The sequence below is a fragment of the Gasterosteus aculeatus genome, chromosome 16, assembly GCF_964276395.1.
Source record: "Gasterosteus aculeatus chromosome 16, fGasAcu3.hap1.1, whole genome shotgun sequence".
Taxonomy (NCBI): Eukaryota; Metazoa; Chordata; class Actinopteri; order Perciformes; family Gasterosteidae; genus Gasterosteus; species Gasterosteus aculeatus.
In genome coordinates, this window is record NC_135704.1 from 8,704,714 (window position 1) to 8,732,184 (window position 27,471).

The 27,471-nt window shown below is 42.8% G+C and overlaps 5 protein-coding genes across 16 annotated transcripts; 3 read left to right on the forward strand and 2 right to left on the reverse strand.

Moving 5' to 3' along the window:
- Positions 1–541: 541 nt before the first annotated feature.
- On the forward strand, positions 542–8,069 carry LOC120833947 (OX-2 membrane glycoprotein). 8 transcript variants are annotated; one of them, XM_040201612.2, is made up of 7 exons: positions 542–795; positions 1,262–1,375; positions 1,458–1,778; positions 2,406–2,735; positions 4,509–4,793; positions 5,257–5,358; positions 6,423–8,069. In XM_040201612.2, exons 2-7 carry the CDS (start codon positions 1,294–1,296, stop codon positions 6,428–6,430), a joined length of 1,128 nt encoding a protein of 375 aa, XP_040057546.2. In that variant the 5' UTR covers positions 542–795; positions 1,262–1,293; the 3' UTR covers positions 6,431–8,069. The 8 variants fall into 8 exon arrangements, with proteins under 8 accessions (XP_040057546.2, XP_040057545.2, XP_077946420.1 ...); XM_040201611.2 differs by having other exon boundaries at positions 565–795; positions 6,922–8,069; XM_078090294.1 differs by having other exon boundaries at positions 579–795; positions 1,303–1,375.
- A 2,218-nt stretch (positions 8,070–10,287) lies between these two features.
- LOC120833948 (B- and T-lymphocyte attenuator) lies at positions 10,288–12,351 on the reverse strand. Its single transcript, XM_040201613.2, has 6 exons — positions 12,214–12,351; positions 11,436–11,768; positions 11,276–11,314; positions 11,084–11,194; positions 10,921–10,982; positions 10,288–10,520 (listed from the first exon to the last, which is right to left on the reverse strand). Exons 1-6 carry the CDS (start codon positions 12,278–12,280, stop codon positions 10,311–10,313), a joined length of 822 nt encoding a protein of 273 aa, XP_040057547.2. The 5' UTR covers positions 12,281–12,351; the 3' UTR covers positions 10,288–10,310.
- Positions 12,352–14,648: 2,297 nt separating this feature from the next.
- Positions 14,649–16,804, forward strand: LOC120833870 (uncharacterized). The gene is made up of 4 exons (XM_040201432.2): positions 14,649–14,802; positions 15,446–15,465; positions 15,567–15,592; positions 15,921–16,804. Exons 1-4 carry the CDS (start codon positions 14,783–14,785, stop codon positions 16,107–16,109), a joined length of 255 nt encoding a protein of 84 aa, XP_040057366.1. The 5' UTR covers positions 14,649–14,782; the 3' UTR covers positions 16,110–16,804.
- Positions 16,750–20,845, reverse strand: LOC120833869 (cell surface glycoprotein CD200 receptor 1). 4 transcript variants are annotated; one of them, XM_040201429.2, is made up of 7 exons: positions 20,463–20,701; positions 19,804–19,845; positions 19,168–19,467; positions 18,816–19,079; positions 18,559–18,658; positions 18,413–18,455; positions 16,750–18,320 (listed from the first exon to the last, which is right to left on the reverse strand). In XM_040201429.2, exons 1-7 carry the CDS (start codon positions 20,548–20,550, stop codon positions 18,231–18,233), a joined length of 927 nt encoding a protein of 308 aa, XP_040057363.2. In that variant the 5' UTR covers positions 20,551–20,701; the 3' UTR covers positions 16,750–18,230. The 4 variants fall into 4 exon arrangements, with proteins under 4 accessions (XP_040057363.2, XP_040057364.2, XP_040057365.1 ...); XM_040201430.2 differs by having other exon boundaries at positions 18,559–18,655; positions 20,463–20,692; XM_040201431.2 differs by lacking the exon at positions 19,804–19,845 and having other exon boundaries at positions 20,463–20,845.
- A 1,507-nt stretch (positions 20,846–22,352) lies between these two features.
- Positions 22,353–27,282, forward strand: cfap91 (cilia and flagella associated protein 91). 2 transcript variants are annotated; one of them, XM_040201423.2, is made up of 17 exons: positions 22,353–22,698; positions 22,793–22,854; positions 23,154–23,320; positions 23,414–23,494; positions 23,664–23,720; positions 23,824–24,008; positions 24,211–24,388; positions 24,688–24,845; positions 24,956–25,132; positions 25,250–25,377; positions 25,461–25,565; positions 25,659–25,730; positions 25,815–25,961; positions 26,043–26,264; positions 26,401–26,549; positions 26,638–26,729; positions 26,862–27,282. In XM_040201423.2, exons 1-17 carry the CDS (start codon positions 22,611–22,613, stop codon positions 27,038–27,040), a joined length of 2,247 nt encoding a protein of 748 aa, XP_040057357.2. In that variant the 5' UTR covers positions 22,353–22,610; the 3' UTR covers positions 27,041–27,282. The 2 variants fall into 2 exon arrangements, with proteins under 2 accessions (XP_040057357.2, XP_040057358.2); XM_040201424.2 differs by lacking the exon at positions 22,793–22,854 and having other exon boundaries at positions 22,494–22,698.
- Positions 27,283–27,471: the final 189 nt, after the last annotated feature.

Sequence of the window (27,471 nt, forward strand, 5' to 3'; positions counted from 1 at the left end):
ATTCTCATAGATAGTTCATTTAAATACTTTTTAAACATTTTTTTAGAAGAAGGTCTATTTTATAGTAAATCATACACTTGGTTAACGGTACCTCCGGTTAAGTGGTGAATATTTTTATTCAGTCCATAGTCATTTTGAGTAGTTTACCTGTAGAGGGCGACAAAACAGAGTCTCCAAATTTAGACATAATTTTCTCCCAAAGTTACAAAAGTTTGTGTTGGTTATTCCACCGATGCCTCTAAAATGTTTGCTTCATCCTTTCTCTGCTGGACAGTGCACTCTAATCAATCCTAATGCATACAAACCAAACGCGTTTCAAATATATCACCCTAATGTCCATCTCCTCCGGAGAAATGTGTTTAAAACGAAAGTTGCAACATGGGCCACAAAGAAATGCAAATTAATAGACTCAACGGCCACTGAAAAATGATTTTTCGATGAAACCATTGAGACACACACACACACACACACATACACACACACACACACACACACACACACACACACACACACACACACACACACACACACACACACACACAGTACCGCTGGGAGGCGCCTGTCAATCAAACTGCGCTGCGGCTTCGCTCGCGCTGCATCCACTGAAGCTGCTGCCCGAGCTCACTGTGCCCAAGAAGCGCACAATAGAAAACACACGGAGGAGTAAACACAGTGAGTCGCTTGGTCTGGAGTGATGATTCGATAGACCGCCGGGTTGTAAGGGTGAACAAAATGTTGCAGAGGTAGAACTTCTTCGACTGTTGGCTTTTACCTTTTGCATCGGGACAAGTAGAGGTGAGTGTCATCATTTATGTCAAAGTTTATATGACTGAGGGAATAAAAAATAAAAAAACATAGTCCAAAACAAAAATACTTTTACTGCTGTGTATCCCTGGTATTATTTGAGTACGATGCTTGTAGGCACATGGCAACTTTAACTGTGTCAGTGATGAAGCAGAATAAAAAAGAACGTATGAGTAGCTTTCTTTATAGGATATTGAAATATATTTTTGTAGCACATGATGATTTATTTTGCTTTGCATCTCGGATCATTTGTTAACTAAATGCTGCCATTCAATTGCATAAAACATCCAGATCCCTGCAATGTGTTGGCAGCATCTAGTGAACAACGGAGGTCTCTCGCAGGGAAAATCAGAGGCTTTAAAGTTCTTCCTGTGACACTGTGGGACAACCAGTTCTATCAAATTGAAGGAGAGTTTAAGTTCAAGTTGGCGCTGACTGTTTCTTATGAAATTCTCAGTACCGCTCTTTCTCCTCCCTGGTAAATGAGTGATGAAGAAGATGATGATGCAGTCCTGCTATAGGAAAGGTCTGCAGGTGTGTTTGCTCCTGCTGATGGTGGAAAGACTCCAGGGTGAGTCTGCCATGCCATTGAAAAGCTATGCACTGTAAATTGTATACATGATATAATGGTGTTATTTCGGTGGGTTTTTCAGGCAGGGTAACGGCGCCGGAGCGTTTGGAAGCTCCCGTGGAGAAGCCCTTCACGCTCACTTGCAGTGTCTCGAGGGAACGAGGTGAGCTTCTGAGGCAGGTGCGCTGGCTGGATGTCAAAAACCAGACCCTGCTGACCTACCAACCCGGCAACGGAGAGAGCGTGAGCGGACAGCAGCATGTGGAGCTCGCCTCCTCCCCCAAAGACTCCTCGGCCATCACCATCCGCAGGGTGGGTTTCCGTGATGAAGGCTGCTACACCTGCATCTTTGACATGAATCCTTCTGGGTCAAAGCAGGGACTGACGTGCCTCACTGTTACCGGTGAGTGAGACCTCTACACATCTTGGCTTTAGTTTCTACAAAAGAAAAACGGTAATTAGTTACAGACAAGATGCATATATGGTATTGTTGGTGCCTATAAGCAATTTAATGACTATCAGGGTGCAGGTTCTTGGTTCTCCAGTGCCAAGGTCTAAAACCATGTGCTGTTACAAGTGGGCCTAGATCTCAAAATGTAGGGCTGGAGCAAAATCAAGACACGGGTTTTCAACCTATATTTAACCGTGTCAGAAGAGGTTGAGATGATATTTTTAGCTTGTGAAGAATTCCATGAAGTGTCTCAGCTGTTGTGATACAATTGAGAAGGTCTTCAACCAGGTCTTGAATCCACGAGCTTTACTAGGAAATATGTAACCACCATGACCTCTCAGAGGCTCAGTCGACCGTATTAATAAAGAGCAGTGCAGCAGAGGGAGAAGGAGGGCTTATTTTTCTAAGCAGAAACAGCTGTACCGGATTCACGTGACTGGTTTCTGTTTGGCCTCCTCTTATTTCTGAATATTAGCATCGGCCTGTTTCTCTCCCTCTGTCCCCCTGTTGTTTTTCTAATGTCCACTCCTCCCACCCCCCATTCTTGCACTGGATTGTGGGCTCTTTTCTCTCTCCCAGCTCAAGTCACGGTCGAAAGTAACAAGACAGCGGTGAGCGGCAAGAAGGCCTCGCTGTCGTGCTCCTACGGTTTGCCTGAGAAGGTCCAACAGATCACGTGGAAACACACGTCAGCAAAAGGTGACTCCACGGAGGTGGCTTCCTTCGCGAAGCGGAGCGACCCCATGATAGAGCCATCGTTCCAGGGAAGAGTCTGGCTGAGTGCCTCCCTGTCAGATAGTCAGCTCACCATCCAGCCCGTCTCCGTCCAGGACGAGGGCTGCTACACCTGCCTGTACAACACACATTCGGACGGGCCCAAGATGTCCACAGTTTGCCTCGTCACCTACGGTAAACTTTGTCTTTACCCGGCTCCCATCATTGACGATTGTCTAAAGTTGCGTTTTATAAAAGTGTGGACCGCACAGAAACTCAAGGGGAGAGCAGGTTGAGTGCAAGATGCATCCTGTCTCTCAATGCTTGTGTCATAAAGTTGTATAGGGGACATTTGAATAAGGTCTTAAGGAGTTTAATTATACGTTTAATACGTTGAATTACTTTTAACAGGAATGGCTCGACATTTCATTTGACTTACTCAGACTTTTGACGACTATTAGTTTTTCCAAAAATATAACAGAATCCATCCTTTACTCAGAAAATACACATCAGGCTGATGGGAGTTAATTGGCAACTTGTTGAGGCATCCCTTAAATGAATGAGTTGTCAAACCATGAAATTGACTAAGTATATTTTGGACTCACCTACACCTCCATCTCTAAAGTCAGGCTGATAACATTCAACATTGAGGGAAGATATATTGATTTGTTTTGTTGTTATTACAGTCATCTCTTATGCTGCTTTGTTCAACATAAATGACGCTGTTGTTTTTAAACTCACTGGTAGAACCCGTCTTTTTTAAGTAAGTAAGTGTTGTTAAGAGACACACTTTAGTTTAGTAATGAGTGACCTACGGTCAACGTGTGAGCTGGGAAGAGAGGAGCTTGAGGGGAAATGATGGAGTCAGGCGCAGGTACCTCTGGGATCTAGACGGGAATCTTTTTCTTCTTACTATTGTAGCTGCTGAACTTTTTCATGGCATTGCGAGGCCGAGCTGTCGGTTGATTTGTTAACACACAGACACAGAACAGTGTGTCCGTGTGAAGAATGGAGCGCTCGAAAGAATGATGGAGGCAGGGAGGGAGGTCCGGATGCATGACTGTGTCTGTGTTTGCTGCAGACAGAGATTCCTTCTGTGCTTTGTCCATCTCTCTGCTCATTTTCTCCTGCTCCCTTTCTCTCACAGTTATTTCAAAAAAACAAAGTTGCTTTTGTTTGAAATTGAGCTGTAAAGTACAGTAGGCGTGATTAGTGATTAGTGATTAGTCTTCTGCCCTCATCCCACCCGGGATGATGTGATGCCCCCTGCTGTACTCTCACAAACATATGATCTCACAACATTTACATTTAGATTCAGTCAAAATGAAACCGTAGTATGATGAACTTACAGAAAATGATCACCCGAATATACGGCTACCCTGAGCTTTGTAGAGCTTTATAGTGAGAAATAGAGTGAGGAAAGTCTGTGGAATTTCATTTTTGATAACAACTTGCTTTGCCCCTACGCAAAAGGGTCATTATGGTTTAGATCGTTATACGGATTTTTCATGTTGTGGAAATCAGATACAATCCAGAGCAATAGTGGATGAAGCTCATTAAATGACTACGTCTTCTTGCCAACAAAAATATTCTTGGTTCCAGTGCATCACATTCTTTGCTCATTCCCGGAAAATTGAAAACAGCTAAAGATTGAGTTATGGAACGCAGAAGTAGAGGAATTCACATTCCTCCCTGATCCAAAGGCTGCAAGGCTTCAAGGTCTCAGGTATCATCTCAAAGATTTACCCAAAGACACTTTGTACCTGTGTACAAAACAAACTACCCTACAACATGAATGGCACTTTTCTAGAATAAAAGAACAATTTCCATGTTTCCATGTTTGATTGTTACGTGAATCATTGACCCAGTGCATTTTAAACAAATACTTGTGTAGAATCAGTTTGTGTGTGTGTAAGCGTACATCAGTGTGCTTGGAGATTTACACTTTATTCTGTGTATTCCTACCAGTGCTGCCCAAACCTCAGGTGAGCTACAAGACCACCTCTCCTGGTGTGATCGAAGCCAACTGCACCTCAGTGTCGCGGCCTCCAGCAGAGATTGTGTGGAACGTGGAGCGGGATAACCGCACCGTGGGCCCCCCCGTGACGACGCTGCTCCCGCAGGGCGACGGGACCACTCTGGTCATCAGTACGTTGACCGTCCAATCAGGGCTGCTGAAAGACGTGTCCATCAAATGCTTGGTGCACCACAAAGGGCTCGAGTCGCCGATCGCTGTATCCATGAACACTAAAAGTGAGTTGGTCTCAGTGAGCTTTTGCTTTGTTTTTCCTGCCGTACTCCAAGTTCTGGATGCCTTCATCCCCTGAGAGCTCGCTGCAAAAAGAAGCCTACTAAGAATACTGAATAAAGCAGAGGTGGTTGAGGGGCTGTAAAGGCCATATTGAATCTTTATTCGTCACATGCTGTGTTTATTTATTTTATTTGACTGCTGACAACAATCTCTATTTGATCAATTTGTTGCTTTGATGAATTAAATTAATTGTTGCTGGCTTTGGTTTGCTAATAACTATTCACCTTGGTTTCATGGATCAGGAGTGTGAACATCCGAGAGATTACAGATGGTAACATTGTAAATTACAGTAACAACACGTATGTCGACTCTGGCTCCTGCAGGGCTCTGATTTGCATATTCCAGTCAATAGAAATATGCAAAATAATACATATGCTGATCATTTACTGTTTTTCTCCCTCCTAGTTGGGACGGCTCTCACCATCTTGATCTCTGTCACTACGGCGGCTTCCCTGCTGGTCATGTCCCTCTGCTTCTGCCTTTGGAAGTGTTTCTTGCACAAAGAAGGTGAGGTCATATTTTTCATGAACAACTTATCTTGCCAAATGGTACATTTTGTGACTGCACACCCTCTGGGCAACTTACATAAAATGTCTATAGATTTGCTACTTTCATTCTTTTTGCAAGTCATTTGAAGATTGAAGAGGTTTGCTGAAAGAAAGAGATTCGGAACTTGCCGTAATGTTAGCATGAAGCTAACTCTATAGTAAGAGTTAGCTTCATGCTCTAATCATCACTGGGTGTCCAGTTCAGCTCTACTGAGCCTTTTAGTCTCTTTTAGTTGCAACTAGCAGCTGTTTTTGGTTTGATAAACCAAATAAAAACTAACTTGTTGAAATTCCATAATATCGTGTTTTTATCATCTGCCTTTTTAACTGCACCACATCTGCACTTTATTTGCATGCTCAATCAATGTTTTCCGTCTGCAAGAAGAAAAGCATCCATGGATCTAAAAGTAAAAAGTATTACTAACAGTAGACTACAAGATAACGCTGCATATTGGCACCACCAGCGATCAATCTGCTGCTTTAATTGGTGAACTAGTAAAGGATCACCGCTGATCAACTCTGGTGCTTTAATTGGTGAACTAGTAAAGGATCACCGCTGATCAACTCTGGCACCCGCCGAGTCTTTAACAGCACATTGGATAAAACACTTTCAGCGTTGACGTTGAATTGAAATACGATTATTCTTACATTTTCCTCCTTTTACTCAAATAAGGGCTTCGTGTTGAAAAATCATCACATTTGCTAAAACGCTTTGACTATAAATGTGTCATCTAGACCTCATCACTGAGACATAATAGTTCTATAGATGCACATAACAGTGCCTCAACACTATGTAGAGCTACAGAATGTGCAGATGTGTTTTTTTTCATAGCAGTCAAACAGTTTTAAGTTTGCATCTGAATTAGAACATTTTGGGATGCTCATTGTCCAAGTTGTTGTTGTGCTGTGATATGCTACTCTAAGTTGGGTTTGAAGTCATGTTATTCACAAGAATACTACTGTTAACACATGTAGAATTCATTATTTTATTTGTGCAATTACTCTCCTTGTATTTCTTTTCAGCTGATTAATGTCTCAGATGAGACCAGAGACTGATAAGAAGGGGCAGTGCTTCTCCAAGCCAACTTAGCAGAATTGTTTCCCTGCCTCATGATCATCGCCATCGCCATCATCATCATCATCATCATCATCATCATCATCATCATCATCATCATCGTCATCATCATCATCATCATCATCATCAACATCAACATCTTGGGGAAAAGGGAAGATAATCTGACACACATGTATTGGATGAAAAATAAAATTGTATTTATGAATGAAAACTGTACATTATGAATCTGTTATGCCGCTGACTCTTCATCTCCAGACTGCCCTCACATTAAGTCACCAGGGAAACATTTCCCCCCCGACTCTGTAACTGATTGAGCAGATGGCCCCCCCGACACACCGAATAGCAAATTAAAGTCCACTATTGCCCTTCAAATACTTCCCTCTGTTTGTCCATCTTTTACCTGGATTCAGATGTGTGGTGATATTGTATTTCTTTTTTATTCAACAGATCCGATGAGAAGACTAAAACCAACAACGAACTGATTATATAACAACCATTATATGTAAAGCCAGTCTAATGTAGCATGGCCCTTTCTATCCAAAAGCGCTTAACAAAAACTCACTATGAGCCAAGATGCACCAGGACGAGAACATAAGCACAGTCACTTATTACACGGCTGAAATCTCCTCCTGTTTACCCCACTTTCAGTAAAAGTTTTAAAAACCTTTTTTCCCAGTGAATTAGTGAATGGTTATTTCATTAAAAACTCACATCTTAGTTACAGTAGTTCCCCTGACAAACGAGTATTGTGGAGGTCATTTTCTGTATTTTTCTGTGATGTCTTTAATTAAATAGAACAACTAAGTATTGTTCAAATAGTTCAACTAAGAAGACTGCATACTTCAGTATTGTTTGTGTAATATCTATTGCAAACTCTTCAACATGTTTCAAAGTGTGCATATGTGTGTGCGTGTGTGTGTGTGTTCATGGCTTAGGGGTTGAATTCTGTGGTCAAGTAGCTTGAATCAATTTCCTGCAGAAGCAACACAGAAACCTTTTTGGTGCCCCTGAGAGGAATGCATGTCTCGCTGCTCGTCTGCAGCGCAGAGTGAGGGAACCTCGTGTGTGTGAAAATGTGAGCGCGAGTAAACAGGTCGGGGCGTGGAGAATTGCATTATGGGTTTGATAATGGTTAAATGCGCATTCGTACTTTGCTCTGGATCAAAGTGGCACCTAAATACCTAAAATATAGAAACGTTTTTAGATTATGTCATGGGTGCATCTGTACAGAACAATATAAGCTTGATGCTGAAACGGTCTTGCATATCAAAGCATATAAATGAATGACATGCTGGTTATCAGATTTCAAACTTATTGCTTCAGTCGGGCTCGTCACATTCCTCACCATTAACAAGCCTTCAGGAAGCATCTTTCTGTCTGTGTAGTGGTTTAAAGCTCGGAGCTTACAGTAGAATAATTATGAATGTATTTTCAGAACATTTGTTGAAAATAAATGTGAGTATCTGGCCTTTTAGAAACTACAGTCACGTAAAAGGATTTAAATATGAAATGATGCATAATGATGGACAACATAAAGTGTATGTGATGATTGTAACAAATATATGAAAATAAATATTTGAATTTTTGAAGCTTTATCAAATTAAAATCTTTTATCGCCACTGTCTTGCATTTTCAGTTTTCAGCTTGGTACTTTAGAAAAACACAGAATTCCTTTGTGATCCTTGCTGCCAGATGCTCATTTTTGGGTGCTTTTTTCATCCTGCGCCAGATGGATCACGATGAACTTCGCAGCGCGGAGAAACACACATGTTGAGCACACATTCAATCCCTGAGCCCGCAGCACATACCATCACTGTGCTGATGGACAATACACTCCAGGATAAAACACAACTCAGAAGCTCGATCCGCTATCATTTAGTTGGTTATTCAAAATAAATACATGGATTTTGGAATTTGGATTTTGGGTTCCTGCATGTAATTTAATCTCTGAACTACTCTGAAAACAATCACAGATTTGTTTGTAGTGTGATACAATATGTCTCCATGAGTTTTAAAAGTTAGTTTACACAGATTTTTGAAATCTATTCCTTTAAGATGCCAATGAAAGGTGTGTCACATTGCTCTCTGTGAGAATGAGTGCAAATGTAAAGCTGTGGTGAGGACGTGACATGTGGTGGTATTGTGAGCGTAAGTTACACATTCGTCAGTCCTCTCCCCTTTATCGGATGACTCATATGTCAACGTGACCTCAGGCTCGATCTAATCAGGTCCACCTCAAACTCTGCCGTTGCACAATCCTCCATGCTCTCCATGCCGCGGCGGCCTGAGCCGCGGCTTGGTCCCCCAGAGACGAAACACAGTTACCTTTGCCTGCGTGGGGGAGAGCGAGCGTGAGGAAAAGAGAAAGCCTGAAGAAGCAGAACTCGTGTGCGCGGCCACTAACTGTTGAGATGAACTCAATCCACTTTCCACATTCCTCTCCTGAGTGCACTCCAGTGAGCGTTCTGTAAGAAACATGTGAGGATCTTGAAATTGATTACAACATGAGGGACAGTCACCAAAAGGAAACGGAATTATGTCATCAGCATCATGGACAGGGATAAGAAATGTGCGGTTGTGTAAGCGGAGCTGCCTGACCTGCTTTTCTGTTTCTGTTCTCAATTCTGTCATCTTTCAGATGGCAGATGATGTATATTGTGTTTATCAGCATAAAAAAATATTGCGAAAAGCATTATTCAGCAGTTATACACACATCATGAAATATTCATTCTACATCCATCGGATTGTAAAAATACAAATAAAAAAGAAAAACTGTATTTTTGAAGATATGTCACTGCGGTGCTGCTCAAAACAAATTTCTGAACACTAAATGTTTCTGTGAGGTTATTTAGTTATGAAACCATCTCAGTTGAATACTGATGCTTCAATAGACGTGTATAGAAGTAGACGATTGTTTCTATGTAGTTTTATTTACTGACCGTCATTGCTGTCGGTCTACAGCAGACATGTCAAAGTCAAGGCCTTGAGTTTGACATGTCTGCTGTAAGGGATTACAAGCCAAAAGGGTCGAGAACCACCATGACCTACTGTCTTCAATGTGTTTGTTACGATGAATGGGTTTGGGCTTTTACTTTCTTTATTTTATGTTTATAATGAGCTCAATGTGTGCCCACCATAGTGATGAGACCTCAGAACGAAGGCCTCGGTTGAGCAGAGTTGAGTCGTCTGCCACCACGAACTATGTTTAGAAATCTTTCGATCTTTGACCTGCTGCACTTTCACTGCAAGATTAAAGCCCGGCGGTGAGGTCGACGGGCGTGGTTCTACTTTTCCGTGGCGGGCTGTAAAAAACACTGATGTTGACAGGAGATAAAATACCAGATTAATGAAGTAAGTTTGCGCCTACTCTCCTCTGTCAGTCTCTGAAAGTATTATAGCAGAATTCTTCCACATAGAACTACAGGCAAGCTGGTCAAACAATTCTTTCTTATTGAAACAGTCCTCTGAGCTGAGAGGATTTCCCACATTAAATATCAAGGCCCATATTAATGACCATTCAAGGGCCGTCCTCAAATTATTGTACAGGGAGAAAAGCATAAATGATAAGAAATAATGGCAGCAGTGTATTGAGATGTATGCATTATGTATTCAAAGCTCACTCTGGTAGCAGCGTGGTTAAGGTGACGAGTGTGTTGTGCATCTGTGCGACCGCGAGTTTCTTCCGTTCCTACTTCGCACTGAGGTCAATCGCTTGATGTTCCACGACACGACCGCACACGTGTGTACATATTTCCATCCATGTTCTCAACTGCATTTGTCAAATGTGAGAGAACGGAATACACTCGAGAAAGAAAAGGCAGCTTCATGCAGCGTTTTTATTTAGTTCTCCCGCCCTGTTGGTGGTTGATAACGGCATAAACGACACGGTCCGCCGTGGCTTGCCTTCCGTCCGCCGTGTTCCCAGCGATCGCCGGGGGGGGGCGGTGGTGGGAGCGCGGTGGCCTTTCTGCAGCACTTTGAGAGTAGGTGTAACACGGCGCACGGGTCTCAGCGGGCAGGCCGGGTATCATGTGAGTGGACTTTTCCTGTGACACCAAAACAATGTGTTGGTCGTTAAAATGTTTCCATCCCACTCGACCGTTGTCACGAGCGTTTTACACAACACACACAACATCGATCCGACATAGAAACGCCTTGACTCACTCTTTGTAGATGGCTTTAAAGCGTTGATAAAAGTAAAGTGCGACACGTCTGCAAGATCGATACCATTCTCCAGTTTAAAATTAAAAAAAATGTTCTTTCTGTGGTTTTCCTCGAGCAGCCACAAATGTTACTGTTGTTAAACCAACAACATACACTGTATAAAGGTGTCAAGTAGTAGTTTAGGGATAATTCAACTGGCTATTGACCATAGTGTAACATTAGCGGTGTCCATCTTCTCCTCTAATTGTCAGAAAGAAAGTTTATTTTTATAAAATACATTACCTGCATCGCGTTTCCCTCTGTGAGGTTCACGGGTGTCTTTTCCAGAAGATTTAAAACTAATGCTGAAAAACAAAAGGTTGGTTAAATCTGGAGATGTTGTTGTCGTCGACTGTGAGCATGTGTAAGTGTTCTTAAATGTTCTTATGTATACAACAATAATAACCCAGGAGCCATAACGCCGTCAGTGTGACAAGCGGAGCAGCGATGGTGACACAGATGAAGACGTAGGACAGCGAAGGCACATCTTCATCATCAGCTGGGCCGCGTGGCTCGTCTACAAGAAGAAGAAGAAGCACGTGGATCCAGTCTTTACCCAATGAAATGTATGTAGGGTTTAACAAATAACGCTTCTTACCTGCATCATGGTCAGAGATAATTTCCCCTTGGTTTGAATCTGCAACATATTAGAGGATATATATATATATATATATATATATATATATATATATATATTTCATACCTGATTTTAGATGATCTAAATCTATATTTTGCCACTAAGAGCAAAAAGCGCCTACCTGACACTGAGATGTTGATGGCGTGACTGATCGACTCATACTCGTAGCCTTTTACAGTACATCTATACAAGCCGCTGTCATGAATGGAAATCCGTGTGAAAGTCAAACATGAGATGAGTTTTTCCTCAACACGCTCGTCACTCTGTCTTATTTCTGAGTTTCTTTTGAAACTAACGGGTTCACATTTGTTTGTGTTGAGCACTTTACACCAGGTGACATTTACTGATTCCCCACAGTGTTGGACAGGACACCGGACCGTCACGGGTCGCTGGGGGACAGTTTTCACCGTTGTGCCTCTTGGGACCAGCACCTCAACATCACAAGGAAACACGTCTAAAACAAAAAAGAAATCACATTTCCCCCAAAAGTCAGTTTATTTTATCTTCAATCATTAACATCAACACCTTTGACGTTTGTAATCACAGTTTTCATGTTTCCTGCGATAAACGTAATAACATTTTCAAAATTGATATGATTATTTGTTTGATTACTAGATTATCATTTGCTTTGCACACTGCGACCAATTTCCTTTTAAAATATATTTTCTGTCTTGATCGCTTGATGAATTTAAGTCCCTCTGAAACGCACTCTTGACCCCCCATTCACAAACCTGCCGTCTTCTTCCTTTGTACAGTCGCACAATGATGATCTATTTACTCAATAATCAAACTGTCCCTCATGGGCTGTCATCTAAACGCTTCTCTCACTTCATGATTTAAATCTATTCAAAATGTTTCCTCTTTAAATTCATACTACACCATAACATTTTAAGGCTTACCTTGACTTTGGCAAAAGATGCAGATAAATGTAAAACAGCATAATGTCCGCAGACTGGTGCGTGACATCTTACACCTCAGGGAGAATCCAGAACTAGTTACCGCCTGTGCTTGTTTCACTTGTTACAAGCTCACCACTTCCTGTCCCCTCACTCGCTTCCGAAGACGAGCCCGCACGTGGGTATATCAACAGGCCACGTTGGACCGCATGCAGTCAACGCTCTGCACACAGTTCAAAAGTGCCATTGTGTTTTGTCTTTGCATTTTTATTCTGCAATACCGAGTTACATGAGTACTGATTCACACAGATGCGTTTTTATTTAGTTCTCCCGCCCTGTTGGTTGTTGATAACGGCATAAACGACACGGTCCGCTGTGGCTTGCCTTCCGTCCGCCGTGTTCCCAGCGGTCGCCGGGGGGGGCCGGTGGTGGGAGCGCGGTGGCCTTTCTGCAGCACTTTGAGAGTAGGTGTAACACGGCGCACGGGTCTCAGCGGGCACATGCAGTCAACGCTCTGCACACAGTTCAAAAGTGCCATTGTGTTTTGTCTTTGCATTTTTATTCTGCAATACCGAGTTACATGAGTACTGATTCACACAGATGCTGTCAGTGCGCAAACTGAGACACAAGGTTGTTGCGTGTGCTTGAGGCTGCTCGTCAGGGAGCTGGAGAGCACAGAACATCCCATGTGCACAGATTCATTTCAACCAACAACACTCCGAAGTCAGAGATGGGACTCGAGTTTGAGACTCGGACTCGAGTGCGACTTAAGTCGCACACACAGTGACTTCAGACTTGACTTGAGACTCGTCCTCGAAAGACTTCAGACTCGACTCGGACTCGAACTTTGGGACTCGTGAACAATGTTTGATTTTAGGAAACATCTGATGAGCTCGGTATAGCGAGCTCATCAGATGTTTCCCTCCGATAATAGTGAAAAACAAATTCATTGCTTATACATTTTGCAATATTTTCTTGATACCCAAAGTACCATTTTTTCAGTTCGTAACTTGTGGTATCAGATGGGCTTTGTTGGACATATAATTGTAAGCTAATATACGTGTGGCAACACTTATTATACCCACAAGAGACTTGACTTGGACTCAAGCTCAGAGACTTGAGACTTGACTTGGACTCTAGCTCAGAGACTTGAGACTTGACTTGGACTCTAACTCAGAGACTTGAGACTTGACTTGGACTCTAACTCAGAGACTTGAGACTTGACTTGGACTCTAACTCAGAGACTTGAGACTTGACTTGGACTCTAGCTCAGAGACTTGAGACTTGACTTGGACTCTAACTCAGAGACTTGAGACTTGACTTGGACTCTAGCTCAGAGACTTGAGACTTGACTTGGACTCTAACTCAGAGACTTGAGACTTGACTTGGACTCTAACTCAGAGAATTGAGACTTGACTTGGACTCTAACTCAGAGACTTGAGACTTGACTTGGACTCTAACTCAGAGAATTGAGATTTGACTTGGACTCTAGCTCAGAGACTTGAGACTTGACTTGGACTCTAACTCAGAGACTTGAGACTTGACTTGGACTCTAACTCAGAGAATTGAGATTTGACTTGGACTCTAGCTCAGAGACTTGTGAGCATCTCTGTCTCAAGTTGCCAAAGGGACTCAGGAGCCTTGGATGAAAATAAACATTTTTTATACACCTTTTGCTTTCCTCACGTGGGTGGATGATTATTGGATGTGAATGTATTCAATTGATGGCACTTTTTTTGTTATAATGTAACCAGATGACATTTTATCTTTCTGTAGCATATTGAGGTCATGTTCGTTCTGAGTAGTTTGAGAATCACGACTGCTGCTCCCGCAGTGCCCTCCAGTGGACGGCATGTCAGCAGCTACTGCATTTCAATACATGGAATACCAAACATCGTATATCTCACAGATGAAATCATCAAAACTAGGTTGTGATATTTGTCAGTTGGGTTGTTTTATTGACTTTCAAAAACTGCTTTTTGATGCCTTCTTACGCATAAAAATATCAGTGAACGATCATCATTATAACTCTAACAGTCTGTTTGTAGAGTAAACTGGCATAAGTAATGCCAGTGACTTCCTCATACTTTTCTTCACCGGGGTCCTGCAGTAGAGTCTACACTGCAGCAGGAAGAGTTTTGCACCTCTATTTGCTTACCCAGTTGATGCAGTAGTAGAAGCCATGCATGGATTTTACCTGCAGATGTTCTGAGATCTCTGCTGCTAATACACACACGCGCTAATAACACATCTTTCTCAAGTCAAAAGACATCAGAGACAACTGCACAGATCACAATAAGTTCCTATTGTGACAATGTAACACATAAAAGTTGGTGTGTGTATTTGTGTGTGTGTGCAGGCAAACAAAAGGCTGTTGTCTACCCACCTCCCTCCCCTTCCGCCTCTCTCTGCAGCCCATGCAGCCCCTCCCTCCCTCCCTCTCTCTCTCTGCAGCCCATGTGCAGCACAGTGATCAGCGAGTTGTCAGTGTCAGGCTCAGGGTTGGCAAACAGGAACTTCAACCTACCGCCACACAGATACAGTGTGAGCATCTACACTCTGTGGCCACATCATGGGCAATTGCATTTCAAGGTAGGTGATCATCCCGAGATGCACGTAGCAGAAAGCGCTCTCATATACCTCACGGCAGTTTTTTTCAGCAGTTGGTTCATATGTTTTAAAGATGTCCTGTAAGTGTTGTGTATGCTGCAGACAGAGTGGTAGAAGTGAGTGAAAGTGTCGGACAGAGCACGTATATGAACGTCAAGCAGCGTCTGCATTTGCTTCAATGAGGAAATAGTGGTGTCCAGGGCTGTCTCAGTGTCAAAGTTGAAAGAACTGACACTATTTAACAGTGCTGTTTGTAGCATTACAACACGTCGATGTCAAGCTAGAAGCACGGAAAGTGCAACTGTGAGTTGCTAAAATAGATACTTGGTTGAACTGCTGTGGGTGAAATAGCTGAAGAGTTTCCTGTTGCAGCAAAGATAACGTTTAAACTGTTAAGGAAATGCTGCTGTGGGGTAAAACCTGTGCCCCTAAAAAAAGCTGTTACTGTCATATCATTATATATGGAATTAAATGTATCTTGATATAATGTTTTATGGTGTAAAATGCATTATAACCAGCTCAGTGCAGAAGTAAATATTACTACGTTTATTAATCCCACACTAGCAGGATTTGTATTTCTGTTCAATGCTCTTTATTGACGTCTTCATTATTTTTCTCACGTCAGGAAAAAGAAGAACGGGAAAGGTAAAAGTACATTTATTATAGTGTTTATCTTTAGCACACAGACTTCATACTCATTTCCATACGTTGTTGCATGTGTTATATATTTACATTTCCTCTTGCAGATGGAAACGGCAGTACACACAACAAGGTAGTCCTTCCCCCGTCACTGGTCTATTTTTGTAGAGTGTAAACCTTTGTGGCTATCAGCTGCAGTTTTTCATGCGACATAGGGGTGTTCCTGTGCTTTTACAATGGCCCAGGCCGAGATGCAGACTGGGTAGATTTGCATTCTGGGTGAACATTAATGTGAGGATTCTGTTGTAAAAGAGTATCAGCAACAGGAAGCCATACGCACGACGCGCACCAGTGCAAAAAAACAACTTGTTGGTTGTTTCTATAAAAAGAATAAATGCAGATGTGTGACGTTAATTACGTTGAGGAGTTGGATCTCAATCTTTGCACTCATCTCCCCCCAGCCTCAGGAGGATGTAACGTACGCCTCCATTGACCACGGCAACACCAAAGGACCGAGTCGAGCCAGAACCTCCGCGGATGACGATTGTGACTACGCCACCGTTTACGTCCCGGCAGCACTCGCAGCCGCAGACGTTTCTGAATGCTCGTCTAAAGACGAAGGGGCAGAAGATTACGTGCTCATGGGGTAAAAGGAAAACAAGGGGAAGTTCATTAGAACTATTGCAAGGTGCAGGACTTGTAGATACCACAGACAGAATAAAGTTTCTGTTAATCAAATCATGATCTTCAGTGAAGAAACTGTGGCAGCGAACAGAGTGACACATTCAGCGGCAGGAGATTGCGGAAACAACACATTTGGCTCCGCTACTGAGAAAACCGTTATATTTAAACAGATCTGCTGTCACTAATATTTTCCATTGCAGATAAAGGTTTGCTCGGTATCCACAGGCAAGCAGCGTCCAGATGACATAACCAGTTTTCCCTAACAACTGGACTGTTTGCATAGTAAAATTGCAGAATTGTTTTCTGCCTTCATGACCTTTGCCACATAATCCATGATGGAAGTGAGTGAAAGTGTGGGACAGAGCACGTATATATGCAACTGTGTACACAACTGTATACACAACAAACACTTTTGTCAAGAGGTTGTGCATATTTTGTAACATTGTTCCTGAGAAAAACTGCGCTCCAGGTTTTACAACCGTGGATATTTAAGGCTTTAGAATTACTCTTTGTTTTGCTTTTTCAAGCATTTTCAAAATGCCGGCATTTACCTACAAGATGTTCTAAACGAGATGCATATGAAAAAAACGTCTAATTTACTGCGAGTGTGTTTCTTTTGTTTTTATTGATATTTTACAGTTATTAAAACCCCTTTTTGCCACATTTGTTCATTATTCAGTTGTATTAATCAACTGAATCACTGAAAAAGTCTTTGAGACATAATGGCAACAATCTCCTTTAAGGTCAAACCTTCGATATGGTTCTTACATTAAATACATTTAATACCAAATCCTGTGTCCAGGAGAAATAGACAAGATGAAAACTCAGTGTGTTGAAGTGTGTCATGGACAGAAATGCATTTAGCAGTTTTCTCTTTTCTGTTCAACTTATTAAACTATAGTATTTAAGTGTCATGTAGAGTAGCATTACAGTTGCTGCAGCCAACAACCTTAGTTGCAGAAGATCCCGAGTCCACGTTCATCGGGGCAATTGTTACATCAAGCGTAAGTGTTTTTCATGTACATGTAGACACCATTAATATGCTCTTTGTAGCGCAGCATCGGCTTACAGCTCACAGCGATAACATCGCAAGCATCAGAGGAAGCAGTTTACCCCTGGGGGAGGGGGGGGGGGATGTACCGCCTACAGCCAACAGCTACGCGTGGGCGAAGGCCATGAAGCTCAGCAGGCAGAAGCTCGAGTATTGAGCCACACAGGGGGAGCAAACTTCTCCCTCTGCTCAGGTACACTGAAATTCACTATATATTTTCAGAAATGTTCAGGATGTTGAATAGCGGCCCTCAGACACGGGCTTTGATGCTGTGATGATGAAAATACATCAGTGTGTGTTCTGGTCTCCACCAATAGATGGCAGGATAGTCCTTTTTTTTCATTTCCTCCAAATCATTTTCTTCTAAATGAAAGTATCAGTTTCCTGCAATGGGCAATGTTAACTGTGGTCAAAAGGTGCCAAACTTTACACCTTTTGAGCTATTAAGCACAGTGGAAAAACAGCTAGAACGAACATCCTGTGCTGGTTTATTTCTACTACTTTTTTAGTGTATTTTGTTAGAATGGAACCAGCATGTTCCAACGTGTGTTAAATACACACAATAACATAATAATACATTACATGAATGCCTCACAAAACAATGTCTGCATCATCTTGAGGCAATTTGACTATGAACTGTTCTACAGTTTTACAACTTTATCAAGTTGTCCAAAGCTGTAATCTGTTTAAAAAGTGAGCATCTCTTTACAGTTTTCTGATAAATATGTTATATTAACAAGGGCAAGTATGATAACTTTATACATTTAATAATGAGTTCTGCAGTCCCGAGTCCGGCTGGAGGCAGTGTTCTTTCCGGTTGATGACGCCCACACACAGAGAGCCGTGGGCTGCCTGTGCAGCAGAAACCGGCCCTGATCCGTCAGTCAAGACTTTAAACGGAGAGATTTCCTTCCTTTAGCGGAAATCCTTCATCTCCCTCTCCTCTTACGCCACTATTACTCAGTTTCTCAACCCTCAGTTTCTCACAAAGAGGCGAGTGCATTTAGGCGGGTGAGTGTGATGTGTGTGCAGGATTTTATGTGAACAAATCTGCAGATGAGTTATAGATAGAGTTGACACGTTGAACGTAGCTGGCGTAGGGCTCCACCTCCTCCACCTCTTCCGCCTGTAATAACCACAAACGTGTTGGGCACAAAACTCAACGTTGTTCAGTGAAACACACAGAGCTACAAACTGCAGGTATAGAGAATCACTTACTGGTGGAGATTTGGATTGTGTGGTGTCGGACTGCCGGCATCGCCTGGTAACAAGTGGATACGTCAACAAGCTGAGTGATTCATTATTTTTAAAAAGCATGTGTGTAGTCTATGTAAGGCTTTTGCTTATCAAACGTGAAGTCTCACCTGAATGGCATTATTTTCCTCCATGCAAAAAACAAAAATCCTGCTGAGATCACAATAATTACCCCAACAATAAGGGCATACAGCCTTAGGGAGTGATCTGCTGTGAGAGAGTGAAGAGGTTTGTTAGTATCAATAGCACACAATGTCTCATAACCAATACAATGTAAAACAACATGATAAAACAACTTTAAATATACAACCTCTCTGAAGACAGCTTACATTTTTCTCTCACACTCTCCACACTGCAAAAGTCTAACCTTTTTGGAGTTTCGGTACAATTATCCTCTCCCTTTTCCAGCTCGGGTGGCTGACGGCACAGCTTAGGTTTTCTGTGTCCATTTCCTCGAGGAGCTCCAGGCGACTTTCTACAGTAAAATATCCATTTGAGCCACTTTTTACAGACGATACGTTTCCCACATGATTCCAGCTGATGTTGGCAGCGGGTTTTCCTCTCTCGGCCTTGCATACTGCAACCACCTTGTTGTCTTGATGGTACATCCAGGCCGATACACTTGGAGGAACTGGGCCGGGTGAGATAAAAGAAATGAGTTACTTACCTCATCGGTTGCACAGCGCTCAATATAAATCTCCATAAGGGAACCGTCCTACCTGTGACAGTCACATGAATGACATGATGGTCGTTTCCGCCGGTGTAAGTCGAATCACAGTCGTATTTCCCCTCGTCAGTTTCTGAGATGTTTGGGATGTGAAGGTAGGACAAGCCGCTGGATGTGTTCCGGAGTGATTTGCCATCCTTGCAGTCATCATCGCTTCTGCCGTCAATAGAACCTATCTGACATGTTTTTTTGTTTTTTAATTCTATCTTCCATCTAATAAACAGCATCTCCTTCCTCGTCTCATTGCTGCATGTCAGGTTAACTTCACTCCCCTGGTTGAAATGGCTGTCAACTGAAAACAAGAAGGGATAGTTGTGTGATTTAGTGTATGCACATAGTGGTGCAATGACTGTAAAGATGAAAGTGACATTTGGTAAAGCCTCTATGATTCCAAAATAAAACAAAAAAGATGACTAATCCATGCTTTCTTCCTTCCTATAACTTCTGTCAGAGCATTTTATTAACTTTTACTATATTTCAACTAAAAGAAGCATTTGTGATATTAGGATTAGGATTGGGAAAGGATGGATTATCATCTTCCCGTGCTATTAGTATTACTTAATTTTACAGGCGAGATTTTACTTGTACTGAAAAAACAGTTGGTGTGAAAAGGGGACAATGTGTTTACCCTTAAATATGCTGGACTTCACAGAGGTGTTTTGATTAGTTCCTGAGAGAGATTTAAGTAAATGTGAGAAAACGTTAGTAAAAACAGACATCAGCAGTTAGTTGATTAGTGATTAGTTTTAGGTTTTTGGTTGACATGACTAACAGCTGTGGCACAAAATGCACTACTTTGATATTTTATCGAAAATAGAAAAAACAGTTGCTGAAGGAAGGAAAACAGTAAAGAAAACATTTTTAAAAAGTAGTTGTTTCCGTCTATTCTGTGCAAAACCACAAACATTGTTGTTACCGAGTGGAGAAAATGTCCATCAAGGGATTACCCTGATCGAAGACCACGACTTCCACTTAGGAAAATAGTGTCAGTTTGTCTGTCTGAGTCACACCACAGACAATTTAAAAGAAAACGCAGAGCGTTGATCCACCTACACTTTACGACTCAAGTTAAATTCAGATTACTTCATGGAATATACAGTAATTAACTATACCATTATGGGTGTATACAATTTAAATTAGATTCGTAAATATGCGCTCACACAACATTCATATACGAGTCCATAAAGAAGCACGAAGCACGTATGACGCATTTGGACATTATCAAAAAAAGAAAAGTTAGTTAAACAACAAATAATGTAAAATGCTTAAATGAGTATATGTTCATACCTTCCATGCTCCATGCTTCAGATAATAAGAAGGTAAACACTGCGTAGATCCACATCGCGTCCCTCATCGGCGCCAGTGAGAAAAACATCAAGTCTGTAACCGAATCCTCAGGCTTGAACTCCTACAACTGACTACAGTGACAAGTAAGTTCCCTGGGTACCATTTACCCAACTCTCTCTCTCTCTCTCTCTCTCTCTCTCTCCCACTCTCTCTCTCCCTGTCTCTCTCGCTCTCGCTCTAAAGTTTAAAGTGAGTTCTTCAGCCCATCCAGACGAACAGAACTTCCTTGTCACTCCTGATGATGAAAGAATATACAGGACATGTGACTCACTTATTCCTTCCTTCATCGTTCTCTTCCCCCCCGCTCCAAACCGCTTTCCACCCAAACATCTGCTATTTTCTCCCCCACAGGATGACGTCTGACGAGAGATACCGGTTTCCTTTCTTGCTATAGTCACCAGTATGTGTGTACAGCTAGAAAGACAACGTTGCCAAGCTGTACATACGGCACAGGTAGTTTGTTTTTGTAATACCATAGACTCCATTAATATATGAACGCCTGTAAATCTAATACAGTGTAAAACAACAACCTTTCAATAAATCCCACTTTCCCTCATGTAAAATGTTCAGATGTTCTTCAAAGTAAGAGATGTCTTGATTCTTCATAGGCCTTTTGGAGATGCTTTCGTTGACTCGCTTGCATTCTACTGAGAGGTCAAAGTTACCATACAGTTGAAAAACACTTGTTGGTAAGGTTTAAAACACAAAAATGACTACTTAAATTGGTTGTTTGGTAAGGTCTGATGATAATCGTGTCACTGAACGTAAAGTTATTACTGAGAAGATACTGTTTGTGCTGAGTAAGTGTCATGTTGTGGTGGGGCAAGATGCTCTTATCTTGCTAAACAACGGTTAAACGACGCAGAGCTGCTGACTCCATCCTGGGTTTGCAGATTAAAACTGACAACGACGCATTATCGTGTCCATGTGGTTAGGATCTGCAAGCTCAATGCGCACTCTGTGGTTAATGAGAACACCATGCAGGGAGACGCATTGGTATTAACTGCGGATCAACTATTAAAACTCCCTTGGCTGAGCGTGCTCTCACTCTGCCCACAACTGTGGCAGTCAACATTAGATTAGGATGTACAATCTCTGAAAAGAACAATCTTCACCCACAACTCGGCGGGCACTCGGTTGAACGTCTTGATAAAAGTTACAGCTGACACAAATGTGAGGAAGTGATATTTGCAGAAATGACATCGGTTCAGCTGACTCTGAGCTGGCACACTTGGCACCAAAATGGCCTTTCCAAATAAATTGCAAAAAGCTTTCAGCTGCGAAAAAGGTTGCTTTGGTCAGTCGTGTTCCTCAAATCCTAAACTAATTTTAAAAATACTCGTGTGTGCTTCACACTGTGTGTAGATGTGTGTGTATATGTGTGACTGGCTGATAAAACAGACTTCCTGTTGTTGTCAAACTCAAACGATATCTACATGATGTACATTTGGAACTAGTACAACTTACAAAGTGACTGATGGAAACACAAACACCGTAGCAGGATAAGTACATATATATGTTTTATTTTCACATTAACATAGAAACATACCTTTCCATCTCCTGGTCTAGTGGCATTAACAATAGGCAACATGTCTTTGATTTTGTAGGACAAGTTTTTTTCTACATTTTTTTGGCACTGTATTAAAATGTGTTGACATGCAAGGTGTATACATATAACAGAACCACTATTATCTCTTACATTTTACATCACTGGCGCATAATTTGATCCTTATAATGTACATTCATACATTACATATACATTTATTAAGATGCACCCATATAACATAACATAACATATTTTATATATTTCGTTTGTTTCGAAATATCACTTCCGCAAACCCAGAATAACGCACATTTATTGCACCACCTCGTCATTTGAAGAGGGTTGTTTTCTTCAGCTCTTTCAGACAGCAGAAGTAAAAAGTAAAATAAGCCGTCTCGCTTAAGTTTACCGTCACCATGGCTACCTCCATGGTTACCTCCATGGTTACCTCCATGGTTACCTCGCAACGCACAGCGCGGTGACATCGCCGCGGAAGAGAACTTCGTTGGGAGAAAGCGCGATTTTGTCTTAATCAAAATCAGAAAATGAGCTCATCCGTCACCCACACGACTCTTAAGAGCAACGATTCCTCCAAAGTTGCGAGGGAGCAACGTGTTTACGACCACCTGTATGGTAAGTGAGTCCTCATACCGCGTCACGAAGGTGCTAGCAGCTAACGTTAGCCAGCCTGACGTCATCGAGCTTGACTCAAGGGTTTGTACCACAGATCCGGTTTACACGGTGTCATCCGAGGTGGACCGGGCCAGGTGCCACCTCAAAGTCCGAACGGTGAGTCCCGTCCCCCCATTTGTCCTCAGGCAACATATTGGTTTTGTTGCTAACGAAACATCACACTTCACTAATGTGTGGTTTGTCTTAAGCTGACACGTACACGTATTAAACTAGAGCATACAAAAGCAAGCCTGAGCGTGTACTGACTTAAATGAATGCATTTCATTTCACACAACAGAACTACAAAAAAACAACATAATTGACCCACTTTCTGTTCCCCTCTGCACTTCCCACCCATGGCTGAGATTTTTCTCGTCTCCTGTTAATAAATTTTCTTTCTGCGTTTTTTTTTTTAGAGGAGACTGATTAATTTTGGGTCAATGTTCAGTGAACTGCCCCACCATCCACGGTACACCATTCAGCTGGACACCAGAGACCCGGTACCGGCCTCTGTGGACGGCCGCTGGCGAGGTCACAGAGGTCACGAGGAGCAGCGCAGAGAGGCGTTGCAGCAGCTGGCCGGGTAACACTAACAGACAACCAGTTCAACCAGCAGTGTTTACTCCACCACGTTACTGGTTTCTAATATACACCGGGTCCCGTGACATTATGACAGGGTTATTCCAAATGCTCCGTCATGGCTGAAACGGGAGGAGTGCCACGTGACCGGAGCTGATCGATGGAAATACTTTAAACGGTACGATCAGCCTGTCCGCATTCACTCACCACTGCGAACGGGGCGGAATACTGACGTATTGAATGAATCGTGCAGTAGTTTCCTAGGCACGACATTATGAACGATAACCACTATTCTCCCACAGTTTCCACTGATCTGCGTCTCTGATGAGGTGTTCTGTTTCATTTAGGCCCCTGATTCCCTTTCCACAGCCGATTCCACCCGATGCAATTTTTGCGTTGCCTAAGTAAGTACCAAGCGGTAAGCGCTTCTTCATTTTCCAGACAAATCTGTTGTGTCATCTATCTGTTAAAGGGGCGGGGGGGGCACCTTTCATTCTGTTTCTTTAGAGAACACTTTGTATCTTCCGGTGGAAAGAATGCAGAGCATTCTGAACAGAGCACCCACTTCACCGTGGGGGTCCAGACAGACTACAGGGAAAGTGAAACACAGACAGACCCGTACAGCCCCGAGTATACAGTGCAACCTGGGAGAACTCCGTCAGAACTCCTGCAACTGGCCACCTTGACTTGGGGTAAATGATCAACTGTTAAGATCTTCACCAGATGAAGACTATAATGTATAATTACCTCTTTAGAGCCATATTCACCTGTCCCAGTGGTGGTCAGCAAAGTAGTCTATCGGTATCTACCAGGTCATTAGTGTCCCCTTTAGTGTCTCATACTAAGCTTACCAACACATCTTATTAATCCCTCCCCGATGACAATTCCCCACAGGTCGTGGTCTGCCTGCAGGCCTGGCAGAAGTGGAAATGATAGAGCGAGCACGGGCCAAACGAGCTTGGGAGGCCACCCTTCCTCCATTGGATGACCTTAGTCAGCTTGACAAAAGGAGACGGATGATGGAGGAGATGGAGGTCAAAGAGTGGGCTTTCAGGGAAGGAGAAATCCAGAAGTAAGCGTGCACCTCTGCCACTGTTATTTAACGTTTTATTTCCAACTGGAAAAGATAGTAAGCCACTACTTGCCTAAAATAGTTTTAGGGCAGTTTTGCACAGATTTCAGCCACCTGTTATTTACCTGTTGGCTAAATTGTGGTAGCTACCACCATTAAATCAACTGCAAAACACTGCATCATCATTTTTATCATTGGCTTAAAACTGCCCAGATTGGGAAACATTGCAGTTACATTATAAGCATTTGCCACAGAAAGTTCTGTCATGCTCTTTGTTTTTCTTAAACGCTGGCGACCAGGTTGCAAGAGGCCCGTCTCACGGTGCTGAAGGACCTCTTGAGGCAAAGAGATGAGGCCCAGAAAGAAGTCACAAACGAGAGACTCAACCACATATATGCTAAGCACCAAAAAGACAAAGAGACCAAGCTACACAAGATTCACAATGACTACGTCAGGTGTAAGACAGCTGCCCCCTCTGCTCTTCATCTTTCCCAATCGTGAATGTATCATTCAAGCCTCTTTGTTAAATTTATTGTTTATTGTTTAAATTGTTTATTTTATGTGTAGCGCTCAGAAAACTGGAAGCTAAGCGGAAAAATGTGGAGGGGGAGATCGAGCAACTCGGCAGTGTCAAAAACTATACAAATATTCAGAGACGTGCCCCTCGGAGCCGCAGGGATCCATTCTCCAACAGCAGCACCTGCAACTTTGAGATAAACAGCCACTACTTGAACACATATGAAGGTCTGAATCCTTTTTTGACAAGTACAGGTGTACATCATCTCCATAAAAGCATCTCAGAGGCTACCATATCCATTTATTTCCACGGCAACCATAAACTTCTTGTCAATCATACCTTAGGTTTGCAGGAGCTAGAAGCAGGACTCCCTGCCTCAGTCTTCAAGTCGTTGGGGAAAACATATAAACCGATCAAGAGTGTGATCAGTCCACCCGGAAGCACAGAAGTAGAACTGATAGAAAAGTACAAGGTAAGAAAATGTAGAAGAAATGTGTTCATCAAGCTTAACATTACATTGTATAAACAGGAGTATTCTTTACTGTTGCTCCGCAGGCCCTGATAGCAGAGGAGAAAGCGCCTAAGAAGTCTTCCCGTTATCTTGTTAAGTTGAAGCCGGTTGCTCGTCCCGTCACTCCAAGAGTGGAGGAGCCACCGGAGGTCCGCAAATGTCTCTGACTCAAACTTGACACTGACCTCGCTCATCCTACTTGTGTCCTCTTAATGTCAACTCGTTCATGGTTGCCGCTGTAGGGGGATGAGGAGAAGGAGCTCGCAGTCATCAGCTTGCAGGAACTACTGAGAGGAAGAAGTGTCCAATGCAAGGTCTGCATGCATATGTGTGTGCATGTTCCTAAATTGTAAGGACTGTATTTACTCTCTATTCATTGGCTTCTGTGTTTTTCTCAGATGTTAAAGGGAAAAGAGAACAATCTGGAGCTCATTCGGGAACTGAGGACAGTCCACGCCCTGCAGGGAGAGGAGCAACAGCGACTGAATGCTGACAAAGGGCTCGTGATGAACCTTAAAATACAGATGGACAAACACAGGCACAAGGTGAAAAACAGAGACACATCCGCGTACAGAATCTTAACAATTCCCATAAAATATTATCGTGCCTCCTCTCTCCCCTCCCAGGCTTCCCAGGAGGAGGCCTCCCAGGCCAGAGTGGTGGGTGCCGAGCTTGAACTCCTCTTCGACACCCTGTCCAAGGAGCTGATTCACCTCCAGGAGGAGCGCAGGATCCATGCCTTCATGCTGCTGGCGGAGCGAGACCGCCGCCTACGAGAGGCTGAGGAGAGCGGGAGGAGACAGATGGAGGAGCGCAGACGCAGAGAAGAAGATGAGATCTTTAGACAGGTCTGTACATGTGTCATTTGTTAGCTACCAGCATGCTACGGATATACTTATTATAATAATAATAATCCGTATGCATGTGTGGGGTGCACTTGTTTTAACGCGTCACATTCGTGTGTGTCCTTCACAAACGTTACAGGTGGTGCGAGTGCACCAGGAGACTGTGGATTTGTATTTGGAGGACATCATCCTCGGGGCCGTGGAGCAGACAGCTGACCAGCAGGCACGAGAGGATATCCACAGGAGGGCAAAGGAGGTCAACGACATCGCTTATGCCGTGGAGGAAAGGTAACGGATACCTCAGCAGGTCGGCTGATGTTTTACATTCAGAAAATTCAGAAGTAGTGAACTAAATCATTTGTGTTTTCGTGAGCAGCCGAAACAGTCTTCAGTCGGAGGAGATTGTGTCTGAGTTGATGTACAGTTTCCTCATCCCAGAGGTCGAGAAGATCGCTGTCAGGCAAAGAGGTTCGGGAGATTTTTTCTGTTTTCACGCATTGCTATTATAAAAAACTAAATAATTAAAATGATGAGTATGTAGCGATAATGTTGAATGATAGCTTTGCCCACTGGTCCAACCGTGGGAATTCTCTTCCCCAGTGCGCCAGAGGCAGCTTAGACACCTGCAGGCAGCTCGGAGCATCATTCAGGGAACCGCTGAGTGCTCCGGGATCCTTCCTAATACTCCCGGGACGTCCTTGTTGACCGGTCCCTCTGAAAGATCCTCCAACCGAGGAGATGATCAGCCAAGTGGAGCAGGAGGAGGAGAAGAAAACTAATCAACTCCATTCAAACAAATACATAGAAATATATTGTGTAGAAATGCAGTCTGATACCTACATTTGTTGTTCAGCCTTTTGATTATTAGTACTTTATCTATCTTTATCTTTATGTGCCGTATATTCCCACCTTTTTTTCGACGGGGTCCAAGTACAAGCTCCACTTCTCTCTGGGTACTGAGTGCCCGATAGAAGGCCTGCATGTAGTGCACCCTTAATAAATTGATTCCTTTTCTCTGCCAGAATGAAGCACGTATCATTATTATTCAACAGAAATCTGAGGTTATTTCAGGCAGAGAGACTGATTAATGCAGTGGTTTATTTACAGCTACAGGTGTAAAGGTAGTGTACTTTACAGTGAACTGTAATGCATTCTTCTCCTATTGTGGCATAAAGTGCTTAATGATGGTACACAAGGTGGGAGTGGCAGT

Coding starts and splice junctions, on each gene's coding strand:
- LOC120833947 (XM_040201611.2), top strand. CDS start 1,294: ATGAAGAAGATGATGATGCAGTCCTGCTATAGGAAAGGTCTGCAGGTG. Junction 1,376..1,457: donor GATGGTGGAAAGACTCCAGG/GTGAGTCTGCCA, acceptor TGGGTTTTTCAG/GCAGGGTAACGGCGCCGGAG. Junction 4,794..5,256: donor TGTATCCATGAACACTAAAA/GTGAGTTGGTCT, acceptor TCTCCCTCCTAG/TTGGGACGGCTCTCACCATC.
- LOC120833948 (XM_040201613.2), bottom strand. CDS start 12,280: ATGTCACGCACCAGTCTGCGGACATTATGCTGTTTTACATTTATCTGC. Junction 11,315..11,435: donor CATCAACATCTCAGTGTCAG/GTAGGCGCTTTT, acceptor AATATGTTGCAG/ATTCAAACCAAGGGGAAATT. Junction 10,521..10,920: donor CAGAGGGAAACGCGATGCAG/GTAATGTATTTT, acceptor TTGGTGTCACAG/GAAAAGTCCACTCACATGAT.
- LOC120833870 (XM_040201432.2), top strand. CDS start 14,783: ATGGGCAATTGCATTTCAAG. Junction 14,803..15,445: donor ATGGGCAATTGCATTTCAAG/GTAGGTGATCAT, acceptor TTCTCACGTCAG/GAAAAAGAAGAACGGGAAAG. Junction 15,466..15,566: donor GAAAAAGAAGAACGGGAAAG/GTAAAAGTACAT, acceptor TTCCTCTTGCAG/ATGGAAACGGCAGTACACAC.
- LOC120833869 (XM_040201429.2), bottom strand. CDS start 20,550: ATGTTTTTCTCACTGGCGCCGATGAGGGACGCGATGTGGATCTACGCA. Junction 19,080..19,167: donor CATTCATGTGACTGTCACAG/GTAGGACGGTTC, acceptor CACCCGGCCCAG/TTCCTCCAAGTGTATCGGCC. Junction 18,321..18,412: donor CACAATCCAAATCTCCACCA/GTAAGTGATTCT, acceptor TGGTTATTACAG/GCGGAAGAGGTGGAGGAGGT.
- cfap91 (XM_040201423.2), top strand. CDS start 22,611: ATGAGCTCATCCGTCACCCACACGACTCTTAAGAGCAACGATTCCTCC. Junction 25,378..25,460: donor AACTGATAGAAAAGTACAAG/GTAAGAAAATGT, acceptor GTTGCTCCGCAG/GCCCTGATAGCAGAGGAGAA. Junction 26,265..26,400: donor AAGATGAGATCTTTAGACAG/GTCTGTACATGT, acceptor CAAACGTTACAG/GTGGTGCGAGTGCACCAGGA.